At 30.9% G+C, this 18,827-nt stretch overlaps 1 protein-coding gene across 1 annotated transcript; it reads right to left on the reverse strand.

Moving 5' to 3' along the window:
• Positions 1-10,056: 10,056 nt before the first annotated feature.
• Positions 10,057-10,877, reverse strand: LOC119668980. Its single transcript, XM_038078693.1, has 2 exons — positions 10,683-10,877; positions 10,057-10,626 (listed from the first exon to the last, which is right to left on the reverse strand). The coding sequence occupies exons 1-2, from the start codon at positions 10,728-10,730 to the stop codon at positions 10,306-10,308; spliced, it is 369 nt and encodes a 122-aa protein (XP_037934621.1). The 5' UTR covers positions 10,731-10,877; the 3' UTR covers positions 10,057-10,305.
• Positions 10,878-18,827: the final 7,950 nt, after the last annotated feature.

The following is an 18,827-nucleotide window of genomic DNA, read 5'->3' on the forward strand; positions in this document are numbered from 1 at the left end:
TCTTTCAGTGTGTGAATTTTACAGTGAATGGGTTAAGTTTCACCCCGGATGACCTTTCACAACTGTTTGGGTTAAAATGACTTGTGTGTTATTTTGGTGTTTTCTACATTCAATCTTATTTTTTATTTTGTTTTTGCATTTATTTTAGTTTAACTTCAAATTTCTTAGTTGTCAGCTTCGATGCTAGTTGATTGATTAATCAAAGTATCTGATTCGAATTGGCTTTTGTTTTGTATTAAAAATAATGAAACAATTTTTTGCTAAATCGTAGTACCATATGTTAAGTAAGACACACTGAAATACAGTGCAGATAACGTTGCCTATACCTATCGTTTATACAACTATCATCATTTGCTCTTATTATAATTACTATAGATAGCAGATTAACTTCGAAAGACCATATTAAAGCTAAAAGCAACGAAATAAAGCGTCGCTTTGGACAATTGTACCGGCTACTCTGCTCGAAATCAAAACTAACAGTGGAAAATAAACTACTAGTATATAAAACAGTAATCGCTCCAATATGGAAATATGGGGCACGGAATGCAAATACAACATCCAAATACTGCAAAGACTACAATCAAAAATACTTAGGACTATCATCAACGCTGAATGGTACATCTCAAACTATGACATTCATCGCGAGTTAAAGATACCCTTCGTTGCTGACGTTATCCGAAAAAGTAGTAAAAAGCACACAGACAGATTACTTTTCCATCCTAACCCAGCAATGAGGCTGGGTTAGGATGGACGAAGCCGCACATAACAGAAGATTGAAACGCTTATTTCCATCAGAACTAGCAATACTATAATAATCTAACTAATATATTCATAGTAAATTCATAGCAGTCTATTTAATTGACTCATTCATTATATCATCTATCCATTAATGTTAATTATTTTATAATATTTAGTTTATATAATTTAAAGAAAAGTTTTCTTTTTCTTTTTATCCACTATTAATAGTTCACTCATGTAATTCTTAATCTTGTTCTTGAATTATTACTTGAAGTTCCATTATGTAAAAATGTATACTAAATGCTAAATCTTGGCAGGTGTATAATAAAGGGAAGCAAAAAAACAAAAAAAAACTTATAATGTTATGGTAGTTCTTTCAAAATTTTGTAATAATTTTCTAACTATTTAACCATTTAATTATTTATGCTCTCTATACTAAGAAGTAACCGCTTCTCTTGTAACTCCAGTATACTTGTAACGGTCTGGACCAATTCTCGCAAAAAAAGTACATTTGTAAGTAGATACTTTCTAATGTTATTTAGTTTTTTTCCACATCATATGATATCTTATGTTTTTCTAAACAATTTTTGGATGTCCAGCTATTGTGATATGTGAAATCAGCATATATGACATATATACAATAATACTAGTGGGTTATACGCGGTTAAGCTTTTGCGAAGGGTAACAGAAAAGTACGCAACAGTCAAGCGTGCTCAAACTCAGAAAAATTTTCGGCAAACAATTATAATGAGTGATAAAGAGCATTTCATGTCAATAAACCAAAATTACAGTTCTAAGCCATGGAAAACCCTCAAAGCAAAGTGATAATCGTCAATGAGATGAGTTTGATTGCGAATTTTTGATGGTCCGCAGCACTTTTGGTTTTAACAAAAAACTTGACATCAAAAATCTTGACATCAGTGATATTGATCGCTTTCGGCAATCAATATCACTGATTTCGGTATGCCATGAGGGCTGAAATATTGACAAATAGGATCGAAATTGTCAAGAAAACTGGCACAATCGGCTATTCGAGCTAAATGTTGTCAGTTGCGGGATATTATCTTCAGAAAGTGATGTAATCAAATCATCGTAAACCAAGATAAATGATTTTTAACTTGAGGAACAAAAAATGTGTTTTTCTTAACCTTTTGTTTTTGTTAAATAAATCGTTCCGCCTTATATAACTGTCCTTGATATTGTATTTAACACGCTAAACAATAATTTGAGTTCTATTTATTATAAATATTAAAATGGAATTTAATATTTAGAGACAAAAGTATATAATATATATGGTAATATGGTTATTGGAATATTTATGATACTCAAATGTAGAATAAAAAAGCAAAATATTAAATCATCACCCATTCGATTAATTTAACTTAAAACTCCATCGTTGCAATTCATCGCCAGTTCTTCGCCTATCAACCATTTACTTATTTTGTGCTACCGAATTTAATATTATCAGAATCAGAACTTAAATATTATCAGAATTATATTACCATAATAACTAAAATAAATTAATTATATATATACTCAAATTAAAATAAAATCTAATTGTATCTAAAAGTAGTTATTACAAGTACTTGTTATTCTTCAGAGTATATCCCAGGTTTTAATGAATTTAAGAGACCGGAACGACTATTACAGTAATGCGTTTAAGTAAAAATGTTGCAGTATTTTTTTCTTCTTCCTTCCCACATCTTCTGTTTCTACAACACTTTTCAATTGTGTTTTCTCTTTTCGTGCAACAAGTTTGTTTTTGTAAAGGACACACAAGGAAGGAAGGGCAACTCGGTTTTAATATAGTAAAAGAGAACCTTGTAGGGAAGAATGGACAGTTTAGTGTATTGCATTATAAATAGACTCGCCTATTATGCCTTTTGAAAGGGAAATTTCGTTTACGCGACGCTGATTGGTCAATATTACTGCACGAAGATCATGTATTAGGATTGGACACAAAACCAAAAAATAAGGGTGGAAACTTTGCATAATATGTAAAACGCGTATTTAGGGCCTATTACACATCAACAATTGTTGTCAACAGCCGTCATCGTCTCTTACTATTACACGTATATAAAAACATTCCCCAAAAGAAAACAACAAACATACTGCAAAATAAGATCATACGTGCATTTAAACGATGTTTAAGTTTCTATTCCTTATTTGTCTTTTCAACAGACACACACAAAGTGATATTACATCAGATGTCAAGTCACATATCAAAGGAATTCATTTAAAGTTTTGAATGTATATGAAGTGTATGCCATATATCCCTCTACCATCATTCACCCATAGATGCGAATACGCTTTGAATTTCAATGAAACTGGTCTTATTGGGTCCAACTAATGTGTTTTACGAAATTAATTCAAAATTAATAAAAAAAATTTAATTGAAAAAAATAATTTATATATTGTGTAAAATATCCCAATATGTTTTAGAGGATTTTAATATCCAAAATTCTACCCTTTGCATAGCTGAATGGTATTTAGCATACATATGTATCGGAACTGTTTACAATTTTTAAAGCTATACTTTATTGTACCCCGCTTTAGTATAGATTAGAACGTTGCCTAATTTTACTTCTGGTGGCTTTACTACAGTACTTTACACTTTTTTTGGACACAAATTTCTGAAGAATATATTTACTTTTAATGTTATAAAATAGAGTTCAGTGTGTATGTGTGTGTGTGTGTATTAATGTGGTTATTACAATTTCTTATTCCAAATAATATGTGAAGTGACAAACTCAATCAAGAAAAAAAAAATTATAAAATATTTTGGAATTTTGTTTTATTAAATTTTAAGCTCACAGTAAAATATCTGCTTCACTGTGATGTTGACATTTGAAATAATGTTAGTTTACATTCTATGTTTTAAGTTAACATAATTTAATAGTGGAATATTCCCCAATTTCAATAACAGATATTTAAGAAGGAGATGTTCGAAAGTTAACATTCAGTACAGTTAACTGAGATGCCAATGTTATTAGCATTGTTTTAATACTTATTACCGTTGCGAATAAAGTTTATTGTAAAGACAAGCAAATTTACATGATTTTATCATCATCGCTCTCCGAGGACTCTTGTGGCTCATCATCAAGTAAACTGTCTTCGTCAAAATGGTCGTTATTACACTGCGCCTCAACCATTTCAACTATAAACGAATGAAGTGATTCGATGTATTCACGCATTATTTGTTGTAAGCTGGCTAGGTATTTCTTGTCTTTATCCATTTCTACGTTCATAAATACCACCAAATAATATATGTTTTATATCAAAAGATGTATTAATTAATACTTACCTAAAACACTGTTGTAGGTTATGGTAAAAGATTAAATAAGAGGAACGAGGCTCATTATATAGGAAGTGGCTTGTTATAATTTATAATGAATAATTTGTTAAATATAAAATGGAATAACCATTGTTGCCATTCAACGACCATAAATGGCCTTCGTTGTCCTCTTTTTTCACAGAACAATTTTAATCTAATGTTTGTTGTTGATATCTATATCTATATATATAAATAAATAACAATGCCTTATTTCAAAAATATAATTTTTATTTTGAAATATATTTGCTTGCTAGGGTTTAATATATTTTATCGTAATTCAAAAAAAGAATATTTGACAACTCTCAAGTTATCCATATATTTAGTAATAAACAATTATCTGCGGTATTTTGTCGCTGGATGATGTTGGTACCCATCTAGATATGATTGGTGTATCTGGCAACAATAATCCGATTATATCAAACGAATATGTATTTGAAGGGTGACATTTCTTCATTTTATGAAGGGTCGTGTAAAAAGTTATATTCTTTTGAAAATAAGTGAAATTTTAAAAAAAGTAAAACCATATACTATAAACAAAGTGGTGTTAAAGATGCACTTCGTTCTGGAGAAACTCAGTCAGCAACTAAAAAGTCCATGAAATTTTGCAATAGTGAAACAAGGTCGGCACAGATCAGAAGACAGCGAAGGCATTAAACATTAACCACATGACATTTATAAAAAAATGATTTAAAAAAATCATTTATAAAAAACAGGTCATGCAAAGACACTCGATACTTGGATAACCCATGAGTTAACACAAAAAAAAGTGAAATGCTGTTGAAATGCAATGGAATCGAATCATTTTATGATAGCAAAAATCGATCAAATAAGAAAATATACAATACAAACAATGGTGGTTAAAGGTTAAACGACCCTATACAAACGATGACTGAACTGTCATCAAAAATACCGAGTGTTTGGTGGAATTAGATGGGGATTGTCTATTAAAAACTGCTTTAGTCTGGTGCAACTGTTAATTCGGTCCTCTACTGCTCACAACTGCTTCGCTTAAATGATATAATTAAAGAATACTGAACAGAATTGTCTAACTGAAAATAAATTGTGTTCCATTACAATAAAGCCAGGCCACACACAACTTTGATGACTGTGGCCTCAAATTGAAGAAACTAGGTCAGGAAGTTTTGATCCACTATATAAGGTATACGGTATAGCCCAAAGCTTGTATCTTCTAATTCCATTTGTTTCGGTTTCTACCGAACCCTTTTAATGTTAACAAGATTTAGCGTACCGATTTTGATTGCAGAAGACTTTTAATACAGAATTTTTCAATTAACTTTTTAATGTTTTTGGAAAGTATAAATTTAAAATAATTATCTTTAATGGCCAAAATATGTAGTGTCATGGGCTCATCAAAATCAAAATTATTGTTCTTTTTTCGAATGCATATTATGAAATTGATAGTGAAAGAAAATACAATATATCGGTTTAAATTTGGTCATGAGGCCCGAGACTATCTGTATCTCATAGGCAAAACAGTTTTATTTATTAATAAATCTCAACATTTGTATTTTTTGTTAGAAAATTATAAAAATTTCTGTAACGCTCTGCAAAACATGCATTTTCGTCATAGTAAAAAAAAGCCAATTCTTACGAACCCATGACACTCTACTCTACATAATATTGTCCTAATAAAACAACTGTCTTAAGTTAAAAAAGTCTAATTTATTTGTGACGACTTTTTGGACAGGTTTTTAAACAACAATATACAGCCCAAAACAGGATTATATGAACATAGCAAAAGAAAAACTTACAATCATCACAGGAATCCTAACAAGACTCTGTAAACCAAAATATCACATTACGAGATATCACATTGCATCTGTATGGATATATATACGGATGCGAACTATTCCTTCTGCAAAAGGAATGAAGAATCGGTCGCACATGTGCTGTTAGAATGCACTGCGCTAATGCAGAGACCTATTTCAAACTCAGAAGGGACACAATAGACCCGACGGTCATAGTGCAACATCCCCTAACAATAACAATAAATAAAGCCCAGAATATCGTTATATCGTTTAAATAGTATTTTATTTTATTTTTTTAATTTATTTCTGAATATATCATGGCATCAAGCGCAGAAATAAAAGTACCAAAAATAATATTTTATAAACTATTTCAATAAAAATATTGAAAAATATAAAAATATTTAATTTTTTCGTATCTGTACCTGCTGAAATAAGAATAAGAGCGATGACTAAAATTCTTTTTATTTTGAATATTTCGCATTGCTTATTGCTTTTTATTTCCAAATCACTGGCACTTGTGGATATTCAATGCAAGTCGACTGTGGATAGAATTTAATTAAAAACAAAAAGAACGAATACATTTTGATCAAAGCAATCAAAAACAGAAAGATGTATTCGGAATGCAGAGAGAATTGCTATAAGCAACTAAAAATATATTTTGAAACTCACGGCTATATAATATAATTATGAGAAGTTCCGTGTATAAAAAATATTAAAATGTAAAATTTTTGTTAAAGAAATACAAACAATTAAGATAACATTTTCATTGCTTTCGGCCAGCAAACGTCCAAAGAAATATAACCAACTTACCTCAGCAGAAATTATTTTCTATTTAGTATTTTCGCTATCACTTTAATATATAAAGAATGAAAAAAATTTGATTTCCTTAATCTAACATCAGTAAATAACTATCTTTTGTGTATTAATTATCATAACAAAAGAATAATATCTAAATAATATCTTAATATCTCAATGTAATATCTTAACGTATTTACGCGTACACTGGTCAAAAAAATATCTTCTACTTCGCCGGAACTAACAAATGTATAGTCTAGTCTTGTAGAATATATATGCTACTACATAGGTAGTTTATATCGTAGTTTTATGACAGAGACATATACATTGTGTCTATTACTACGACTGAATATATCTTAGAATGAACTTTATATATATTATAATTTAGAGTTTCAGTAATTGATGTTGCTATTTATACTATTTCAGCATTATTTGCAAATAAGACACTTTATCTATTTTTAGATAAATTTTATATACTTACATATAATTATAATATAATAATAATATTATATTATAATAATTATAAAATTTATAAAAAGTGTTAGCATGGAAAAGCATGATAGACAGATTGCATACATAATTTGGGAAAATAAATAAAAAAAAAAGTTAGATAGATGATAGACTCTGAAGCTACGTAGGTCTAAATAGCTCATTTGTGTCAGCATCGAAGTACAGACTTATGGTAATCTTTTCAGGACAATACGCTTTAAGAACATATCCATGTGCCTTTAGGTGATAACTTGATTGAGATATTTTGATTAACTTGTAATGTCTATTAATTAAATTAGTCAATTAGTTAGTTAACTTCGAAGTTAATATAATCAAGAAAATATTAATTATTTTTGATTAAAAGTATATTACTTTGTAATTTTCCCAATCAATTAGTTTCTTGAATTCGTAAGTATATTGCACTTTATCCGTAATGTATGAAAAGGACAATCAGTTATGAAGGATATTGTCTGACCTGTGTGCCTTTGTATAATCTTTATTTGTTATTTCTGTGTCACCCAGTTGGCAATTACATCCTCATATTTTAAAGACTATCTCGTAAGTGTCATAAAATCGAAGCTTAAGTCTGAATCAATTGTCGTAGCCGTCATTAGTTACGATAAAGTACACATAAAGCAAAACATCATAAAAACACAAACAACTCAAGTTTAATCCGATCATGAAAAAAATGCAATGCAAATGCGCAATATTTATATTAACTGAGATTTCTGCTTCGTGTACGTTAAGAAACCAAAATTCATTTGGCTTTACATTTCACTTATTTTTATTTCGGCAAGAAAAGATGAATAGATTGTTTTCCTTTAGGTAGTATAGATCAGTTAATTTCTTATAACACAACAAATCCAGCCTTTAGTCCTGGAATTCACCATTTAACGGCGTAAAGAGTGTGAAATTATGATGGCTATACTTTCATGTTGAGTTTTCTTTAACTTTTTAGTAACCCACATTTCAAATTATTATTTTTTCAACCTTAATTTACAAAGCCACCTATAATTATTTGCTAATTAAATGAATAAATACAAAATTAAATAACCTTTACATAACAATAGTTTAGAAAAACAATTATATTTTGGATCTAGAAAAATAATTAGTTCTTTGCTTTGTCAACTTAAATATCTATTCCATTACATGGTTATGAATTTCAGTTCTTTAAGCCAAAATATTTAAAAAAATTTATACTTAGTTTAATTAATTAAAATAATACTGCTGTGAACCAAATATAAAATTGAAAACATGACTTGTTGCTTTGACGTATCAAAAAAACCTTTTACGCGAATAATTATATAGAAACTGTATTATTTACTGTTTACTGAAGTTTTTCCATTACCATTTACAATTTTTATATACATATATGGTATTACAAATTTTACATAAAAACTCATTGTTGACATTCATTCTGCATTATTATAGTTAGTCCACATGGTGTATGCAACAAGGTTTATCTATTTTCACTCTTGCTTTATCTGAAAATCGCACTCGAAACTGCATTTATTTAAGGGAAAGGCTACCATTACTTTGGCTACAAACAGACGGAGACACTGACATATATCAACTTTTGTTGCATTTCTAATCAGAAAAATATATGACGCGTCCTTGTACAAATACCTCTTGCCAAAAATCAGAGGTATAAGGTATAAATCCTTCGTTCACAAGGGAAGGAGCAGTTTTATTAGCAAAAAAACTTTGTTTTCTGACTGTGGTTGTTCCAACAATAGATTTAAGACAAGCCGCCTTCAATAATTTTTTAAAAAGGATAAGATTGAGTTTTTCTAACTTCTTTGTTTTGTTGTCTGATCATCACTACTTCTACAATTAACTTCTCAGGTCTGTAGCTCTGGATATGAAATGTTAAAAAACACGTAATAAACCTCAACAGTTCGCATTCCTGCTCCATTACATATCCTTTCCCACCATGTGGCAAGGTGATGAAATTAGCAATATTCGCATATAAAAAATAATATGAAGCTACGTATTGATGAATGATGCAAAGTGAGTGCAATAAATTGATGAATTGCACTCAACGAACCCGAAGCCCATTTGTGTATTGATTTGAAATATTGGGCGGTTTCCATTTCTTTTTTCTATTTACGTTTTTTTTTACAAATTTACATATTGACACTTTCATGTCATAGTTACGGTTTTTAGTCTACTTCCTCTCCGTCACATACGTGTTGGTTTGCAGTTGGAACTATAAAACCATCCATACACTTATCAACATCGGGCATATTTACAGATTACTATTAATATTTATGTGCCAATATTGCTGAAAGATGAAACTCAAATGATACTAATTCGGTATGTCTGCTTGCTGTTTGACAAACTCACTGCCGGTGATGGTGAGACAATGGCATCCATTGTGTTAAAATTCCGATTATAACAAGGAAAGTTTTAATGCTTTTTTTTTGACTTGACACTTTATCAAAACACAATATACATTTATGGCCTTGTTCTGTGCTAGTCCAATTTATTATTCTAGACAGTTATATGGCAATATATTGTTTGGGCGTGTGTTGATTGATGGATGAGTATCAATATTTGGTAATGTGTATCCAAGTAAAGAATAAGTGAAGCTATGCGCTCCTATATTATGGCCGTGACCGCAAATCGTAAACATATGAATGACGTTGTCGATTGTCTCATCGATTACTTTGTATTCATACAAAGGCTCGGAATGTTCACAGCATAAATTACATTAATTTTTCAAAGTTCACTAGAATTTTTTTTATTTGTTATACCCAATTGAAATGCTTGTTTTTGTTTCATAATTATAGACAATAAATTTACAATGGAATGATATTCAATATTCCAGAGCAGCCGGTTCCTTGTGACACACAAATATAATTAAAAATTTAGAAACTGTACTGTAATCATTTATAGATATTATATAGCATCTCTTCTTAAATAAGTAAATAATGTTGAGAGGTCTTAAAATTTTATTAAAAGAAGTTCTGCAAATATTAATAATCAAAATCTGAAACATACTAGTTTTATTTTGGGAATTTTCGAGCGAGCCTTTTTCGAACATATTCACTTTAAATTTTCATTTATCTTTTTCTTACTTCAGGTATATTTGTTTCTCTTCTTAATCTTACATAAAACGTTTTTCTCATTCTGTCCTTATTCTGCTCTTTCTATTGCGTTAGATTCGCGTTGCTCCTCTTACTCCTCGCTTTCACGTTCCCGTACCATTTCATGCTCGCCATTCTGTTCTTTACCTTGTTGATCTACTTGTTCGTCAGGCTGCTGACCGTCTGCGCTCATCAATTGTTCCTGATCATGAATGGCATCTCCATAATACATTTCATAAAAGGCTCTGGGGTTATAAAATATGTAAGTTGATGCTGAATCTTGAAATGGCCGATATACATGGGTATAGTGCCTTGGTACTAAGTGACATAAACCCAAAAAGTCATAGACATTAACGCCTATAACCATAGTCCAAAATAGAATATTTATAAACAGCTCTTTTTTGGCAGCTATCTGTAAACAATTTGCTTAATAATGTATTTCTGAATTTGGAAATTATTAAAATTTACCTTTCTCCACCATCCCTGCAGCTTTGAACATACTAACTCCTTATTCATCGTTTTTTGTAAAACCTACCTAGACGAGCTCAATAAAACAGAATAAGACTTCTGTAAAGAAAAGATGTTTGAGTTTTAATGTTAGGAAACGATAATTTTTCGAATAAAGTGGCGGAAAATTTAAAATTTTTCCTGATACGTTCTAAAAACACTATTAAATGAAAAAGAATGTATTTTTAAGTTTAATTAATTTGTCAGAAATTGGTTCCTAAGTTATTTACAAATATATAAGAATTTAAAATTTTAAGATGTCAATTATTGTTAAATCCAATTAATGCAGACAGTCATTGTCATGTGAAATGGCAATCTTACGCACTTTCTATTAATGATTATCAAGTCATACTAAGACATATAGTACTAACAGTACTTCTGTTACTATTACTATAATACCTATATTATTACTAATTTTAAACTTTTCTATTTTGCTTAAATTTAAAAGGAAATTTTTTTGTGTGGAAGCGTGAGCAGAATGTATCGGGTGTTTCTTTAGTCGCATTAGAACTTATAATGGTAATGCAAGACAGAAATATTGTTGGAATAAATTTTTCTTATTATAATGTGGTAGATTATTTCATGACATTTATTTTTTTAATATGATTTCCGGTATATGTCTGTTGCGGTTACGAGCTACATCATCCATTCAATAAGCTCAATTTTTAAAAATTGTTTGCAATAAATGTGGCCGCATGGCGTCAATGGTGACATAAATATTTGTTTCCAATGCTTCAAGATTTGCTAGTTTGTCGGCATAAACCAATAATTTACCATAGCCCCATAAAAAGTGATCGAGAGGCATTACATCGCACGAACGAGGAGGCCAAAAATCGATTGTTAGCCGCGCCGATGATCGATGCTTAACTGATAAATTTTTGGAAACAAAAATTCAGTCAGCATGGCTGTCCTTCCTATTTCCTTCCTATTTCTAAAGAAATGAGGCGTGTAAACTGAATCAAACAGTCAATTTGAATGCATGTAATGGTATTCGTTAACGGCTTGAGGAATATCTTCGCTTCATAAGTTATAAAATAACAAAAGAGCTAAAATCGTTTCTTCATCATTCTCATGAGCAAACGACGCAATCATTTCTTCGAAGCTTAAAGCCGACTCACCTAACAAATTATTTGCTGTGGAAGGTAAATAAAAAATTGAGCGATACAACGGATTATAATCCACCACTACGAAAGCCAGATAATACGTGGGCCAAAACTGCAGATGAGCAAGCTTTTCTATTTGTTAACTACCTGGAAAACGTGTTTACTCCGCATAATAATATATATGACCTCTACACTGAGCAGAAGGTTTCAACATATCTGGATGAAATACACCAAATGGATTTTCCAATAATAAAGTTTTCAAGAAATGAACTAGTTACAGAAATCGCGAATTTGCAAGATTGTAAGGCAACTGGATGTGAGCTCATCTCAGCAAAAATTCTTAAAGAATTACCAAGTGAGGGAATAAGCTTCCTGTTGTATATATTTAATGCATCTATTACAAAATGCATCTTCAATGCTCAATTGAAAGTTGCTGAGGTCAAAATGATACTTACACCAAATAAACCAGGCGAGGATGTGAGGTCATATCGTCCAATCAGCCTACTATCAATTGTGTCAAAAGTACTCGAAAAACTATTCTTAAAATGTCTTTTGCCCATAATTCAATTACGTGAAGTTATACCAAACTATCAATTTGGATTCAGGTAAGGTCACAGCACAATAGAACAGGTACACAGAATAGTAGAAAAAATACACTCGGAGTTTGACCAAAATAAATATTGCTCGGCAGCGTTCTTGGATATTTCACAAGCATTTGATCGTGTGTGGCATGATGGTCTTCTTTATAAATTAAAAATGGCATTACCAGTAAACTTTTATATGTTCTTACAATCATATCTCCCATAACGTTATTTTTATATAAAGTTTGATGATCATATCTCATCACTTCACTGCATAAAAGCTGGAGTACCGCAAGGCAACATCTTAGGTCCATTGTTATATTTAATATTTACGCATGACTTACCAGCAGGAACTAATATCTTCACTGGGGCATTTGCAGATGACACGGCAATCTTAGCTACATAAAAAAACTCAACAACCGCTTCTTTGATGCTACATGCTAGTCTCGATGACATATCAATTTGGCTTAGGCGTTGGCGTATAAAAGCAAATGAGTCCAAGTCATCTCATGTCACTTTCACACTAAGAAGAGCAACTTGTCCGGAAGTAAAGCTCAACAATATTGTGGTACCACAAATCTGTTTTGAAACCTGATTGGTCATATGGCATCCAACTGTGGAACAGCTTCAAATTCAAATATTGAAATATTACAAAGATTCCAATCTAAGACTCTGCGAATGATAGCGAACGCTTCGTGGTACATCACAAATTCACATATTCATCATGACCTTAATATACCACTAGTTAAGGAGGAAGCGAAAAGCATCGCTGCCGCATACGCTAATCATATTAGATCGCATTCAAACAATTTGAAATTAGCTTCATAACTAAACATAATTCTTCGACGAAGTGCTTTATAAACCTATTGAACAGATTTATTTTTTTTTTCAAAGTAAATTTCCACAATTGGAAGCGTTGTTTTAGCATTAAACAATTCATGATGAATTGCTAAATTTTATTAAATTCACAATGAAATAATAAGAATTCCACATTTGACGTGACTCTGCCTGTCTGCAGAACATGACTCACAGTTTTTCTTGAAGAATCCATGGGATTATTAAGAAAACAATCGCAACTTTATGTTCTATATTTTTATAAAAATAAAACTTTAATTAATAATCGACCTCAGATTTGTGCGAAACATAGAAGCCATTAATATATAATTTCCTCACAGCAATGTACATAAGGTTATCTAGCTATTCCCTAATTAATCGACCAGAAATTAGATTATAATTTACAATCGGCGAAAAACATGCATCTAGTATGCTGCACATACATATGTTCAATATAAATCGAGGTGGTTGCTGAAAATCACTAAGGCTATCATTGTTTCTAAAATAAACAGTAATAAAGAGTATCCGGATGTTACTACAATGGCAAACACTGACCAAAAATATTACTTTGCTAGTATATATGCCAGATATAATTAGCTATATACAGAACTAACATTGCGATAGCAAATGGAAATTAAAGACTTTAATTATTATAGTTCTCGCTGCTGCCTTTATTAAATCGTCACTTAAGACTAAATCTTCTTCTGTTTTCCTATATATTTTCTTATATTTATTGCAGTGGTTCGAAATATGGAAGGTGTTCGGTTAGACCAAATAATTGTAATAAAATATGACTACAAATTAACTTTAGTTACAATGTGGCTTCTATTGCATTATTTATCTAGTAACATACTTTGTATACAATTTGAGTTTCCTTTATTTAGCTATATTCTTCAGATATAATAGGGTGTACCCCGAAGCATATAAATTTATCAAATGTGTAATTTTATGCGCTTACGTACACGGTTATGTGAACGCAGTTAGTGGAATATTTTTGTAAATTTATCAATCTGCTGTATAATAGCACTATTTATATCATCAATAATTATGACGGCACAAAATGCAATGCCTAATAGCGCAACCTTTTAGCCAATATCGATGCAATTTAAAATATATGTGCACAATTTATTAATTAGTTGTGTCGCTATCAATAAATTATAAAATAAAATACCTAAATTAAGCGAAAAATCCAAACTAAAAATTATTCTCAAATATATTTATGTAAATAATTTGCTTGTGTTGGAATGGAATTCTGTATTGACTACAAATAAACTTGTACGATATAAATTTATTCGGTAAAAATGATTAAGTTTGTGTAAACTATTTTTCATATAAAATTTGACGCTTCATTTACCAAGCAGATAAATTTATACGTTTACAAGGGTTACGAGGCATTTATCAGTTTGGATGGATACCCTTAATATAAATATAGGAATAATAGAAGTTTAGTTGAAATTCAAGCTCACCAATTACTAGATTTTATAATAAATTTTTAAATTAAAACGTAATAGTATTGTTTAACTGCTGTATTATGGTATGTTGATCTATGTACGTAATACGGAGCACAGACTTTAATTTCAATTTTAAATTGTTTGCATTATTTTGATCTCTCAATTACTAAAAAACCAACCTGATACCTATCACATGCATACATACACAAAGGTGCTTGACAGCTAAAGTCGGATGATAATCCGAAGTATTTCATATGTAGGCCATTAACAGATATGTTCAACATTTGAACAGTCAGCTAGTTTCTAACTACTACACCTTTAAAACAGTCGAATATTTTACATATTTCACACTTCATATATATTCAATAGCAACATTAACTTACTCTCAGTCAGCAAAAGTACACCATATAGATCGTTTTTCATATCTGTACCTCTGAGGAAGTAGTATGGAATGATAATGTAGAGTAATAAAGAAACCCACATGATAAAACGTGATAACCCCAGGAAAAAATATTATGGATTGGTTATGGTTTTGATGAAAGAATTTGTACAATCCATTAAAAATATATGTCGAGGAATAATAATAGGATTAAAAATCGCGTAGGTAAATAAATCGTCAAAAGCAGTGACTATAGATATTTCAAAATGTATCCATTGTTAATATTTATTATATGTATGACTTTTCTGTGTTAGGCAATCTGGCTGCAAAATGACAATAAAGTAAGAAAAATCTTATTATTTTCCTCTTAATAATGTTTTCTCATTAATTAGACTTTAACTGCACAAAACACAGTAACCATAACAAAAATATATGTATGTTAAAGACAGCATTCTGAGTAGAATCTCAAAAAAACCAAGCAACTAATCCGTTGTAAATTTAATTCAGCAAAAATTTCATTAAATTCTTTTTTTTTGTTTTTTTTGTTATATTAAAATTTTGTCACAGCGGAAAATGGTGTCGCATTGTCTTGCGGATTTCCTTACATATCCTGCCGACATAAGTTGCAGTTAATCTTGGGCAGTTTATACAATGTCCATTTTCACTGTAACAGACAGCAAATGACATGCTTGAACCCAAAAAAGGCACAGGACACTGCTAACAAAACTAAAACTTACTATCTGCAACAAAAATGGACATAAATCCTTGGACAAACCCATATATATAAAAGCCATAAAGAACAAAATAAAAGTTAAATGCTCGTAGCGTTGCGAGAATGCAAAATGAAGAAAAATAAAAAAATTATGATGTTTCCGTTTTTTTATGACAGTTGCCATGTCATTAAATATTTATATAGGCAGGCACACTGTGACGCGAAGCCACCAAAAGGAATCCTTAAAGGCCTTCTGTGAATTATGTTTTATACATTCTCTGATCCTTTGTTAAAGCTATTTTTATACGCAGCAATGCAATAACCGTTGGAAGATTTAACGTGCAATATGAGTAATTGCTCCAAATCTCTTAATGCGTGCGGATTCCTGTTGTTTTTATGGAAAAGGAATTATTTTTAGTTTCGTTTGTTTATGCAACGCATTAAGACACAAAGAGCATAGTTTATAAGAAATACTAAAATCAAAAATACCTCCAATATGCACTTGCATATAAATATATGCCATAACTGCGTTAAAAGCTCATACACATATGAGAATGAATCTTGTTCAACGGGAGGTTCCTTCAGTTGTTGAGGAGTGGTTTTTTAACATGGAAACCTTCAAATGTATTTTGTATTGTAATGCTTTAAAATGCGATGTCTTGCAAATATCCTTCTTTTTCATACCACGCTGAACGTAATTATTTTCATCTCCGGCATTTTAGCTGCCACAATTGCATCATTAACGTTGTAATCTCCGTTTCCTATGCGTCAACGCCACAACAGAACGGAAATGAATGCCGAATACAAAGCCTGGTACAAAATGAGTGCGCCCGGTGAACGACTACACAAGAGTAATTCAAGCACAACAATTCTATCAGCGGAGCCAATGGAAAGGAGCAGAAAGTGCACCGGAGCTGAGAGGCAATTTTTCTGCTGCATTTTCAAATTCCGCCGTTCAGAATCCTTTTTAGCTAAAGTCTTCAGTGCTAAAGGACTCTAAAACTGCATATAAAAGGAGCGTACAAATATTTAATTTATGCTTGAGTGTGCAAGTATGTGTGATCAGAATAGTATAGTAAAGTGAAAGTTAAATAAAAACCTAAAGTTGGTTGCAGTGCAAGACAAAAATAAAGGGAAAAGTCTCAACACACTCCCTAAATCGCATAAAAGCCGCAATCACTTATTTCGAAACTTGCATGGCCTGACTGGAGAATGTTTTATTTTAATTTTGACTTAAACTTGAAAATGAAAATGAATTTTTATCTGTGGTGTGCTTTTCCTAAACGCGTCATGAACAGTTTCTTGAGTAGACATTTTAAGATTAATGCCTTAGTTTAAGTGGTATAAGTTTCGTTCGGAGATGACATCATCCAGTTGACAGATGTCATGTGGAATTTAGTTTTAAGCAGCTGTCTGAAAAAGATCTGACAGTGATGTGCAAGGGAAAATTATACAAAAGATAACTCTGCGCTTTTAAGCGCAGGCTTATATGCAAATAATAGTCGCAGTCATACTGAAAGGAAAAATACTAGAGGCGATAGTATTGTCATAATAAAAAAATACTAATAATAAAATGGCTTGTGCATCTTACTCGTATACTGAAGTAGAAATTAACATATGTCGTATATGCTAACATCTGTGGGCATGAGCCCACATGTGGGTACATAAAGGATTCTTTGCGAATAATTTTAAATTTCTTGAGCAAATCTTTTGAAAAAGTAAGAAGGACACTTGTGCATTGAATTTTAAATATTCCAGTTTAAATAAAGTGTGTTGATGCTACATATCCAAAAAGTTCGGTGTTACATCACTGGAAGAGGTACTTCACTCTTCGCTTGAAAAATTGTTTGTCTGCATACAAATTTGCATTTCTTTAGTTCTTTGTTTACCGATGTGTCATTCACTGTCTACGTTTTATTTTCATTAGCAGGAATAAGACTTAGAACTTTTGTTTACACTAAAAAATACTTCCTTCATGCAGATTATAGCATTTTGTAAAAATAAGTTTTTGTCTGGAACATTGGCAAATTACTTAAAAGTTTTGTAATATCACAACACTTTTAACACTTTTAACATCTTTGGAAGATATTCATAATTTAATATTTTACAGCATTTATCTTTGTAGAGCTACTCATATTATTAAACACTGAAATCTAATATTCAATGCTAAATGATATTAACAAAATAAGAGAAAAGTAACAAATTAGATTAGAAATATTAGATCGAAATAGATTTACGCTATAAGATTTAAATGTGGTACGACTCGCCATCGCCATCTGTTGATCTGTAGATCAACCGACAATTGAACGCGAATTCAACTAATAAGATAGAGTTGTCTATAAGAGTTCGTATGACTGTTGATAACTTTTTTGACTCACTTTCTTTGGGTAAGTATGTGCTTTTATCGGAACTTAAAATTGTGAAAGCAATATGTCAGATAGAAAACTTTTATCAGTGTGTTTTTTGCCCAAAAAGAAACAAAAATAAACAATCATTGACCAATACTATATGTTCTGTAAAATTTCTGAAAAATTCCTAATTCTTAGAATAAAATTAATAGGGAGTAGGATAATAATTTCCATTTTCGTCCACTTCCAAATTGTTAACACCATTACGAAAATTGGAACTACTCTCTCAAAAGAAAAGCAGAGCATTTGAAAAAAGACGAACGAATAGAAACCATCTCAGTGCAATTAATGTTTTCTAAATTGGACAATTATTCAATAATGTCACAAGCCGATATTATATCGAAAAAAATGTTTTCTATAGCAACATCCACTTTTGCACTTATCCGGCCGCTATATTGCACTGAGAACGCAGAGAAATCGTACTCTAAAAACAGCTAATTAAAGAGTAGCTGGTTTTGCTCTATTAAGGACTGGATCGAAAATAAATCATGCAAATAGGTTTTGTTTTGGCATGCTTCCAAGTAGTGCAAGAAATGAAAAAGCATTTGCTGTTGATAAAGTCCGCTTAGAAAGTGCGAGTGATATACGTCGGAATGGTTCTTAACCCTAAATAAGACACATCAAATAGTAACTTAACG

Source organism: Teleopsis dalmanni, chromosome 1 (assembly GCF_002237135.1).
Source record: "Teleopsis dalmanni isolate 2A chromosome 1, ASM223713v2, whole genome shotgun sequence".
Classification (NCBI taxonomy): domain Eukaryota; kingdom Metazoa; phylum Arthropoda; class Insecta; order Diptera; family Diopsidae; genus Teleopsis; species Teleopsis dalmanni.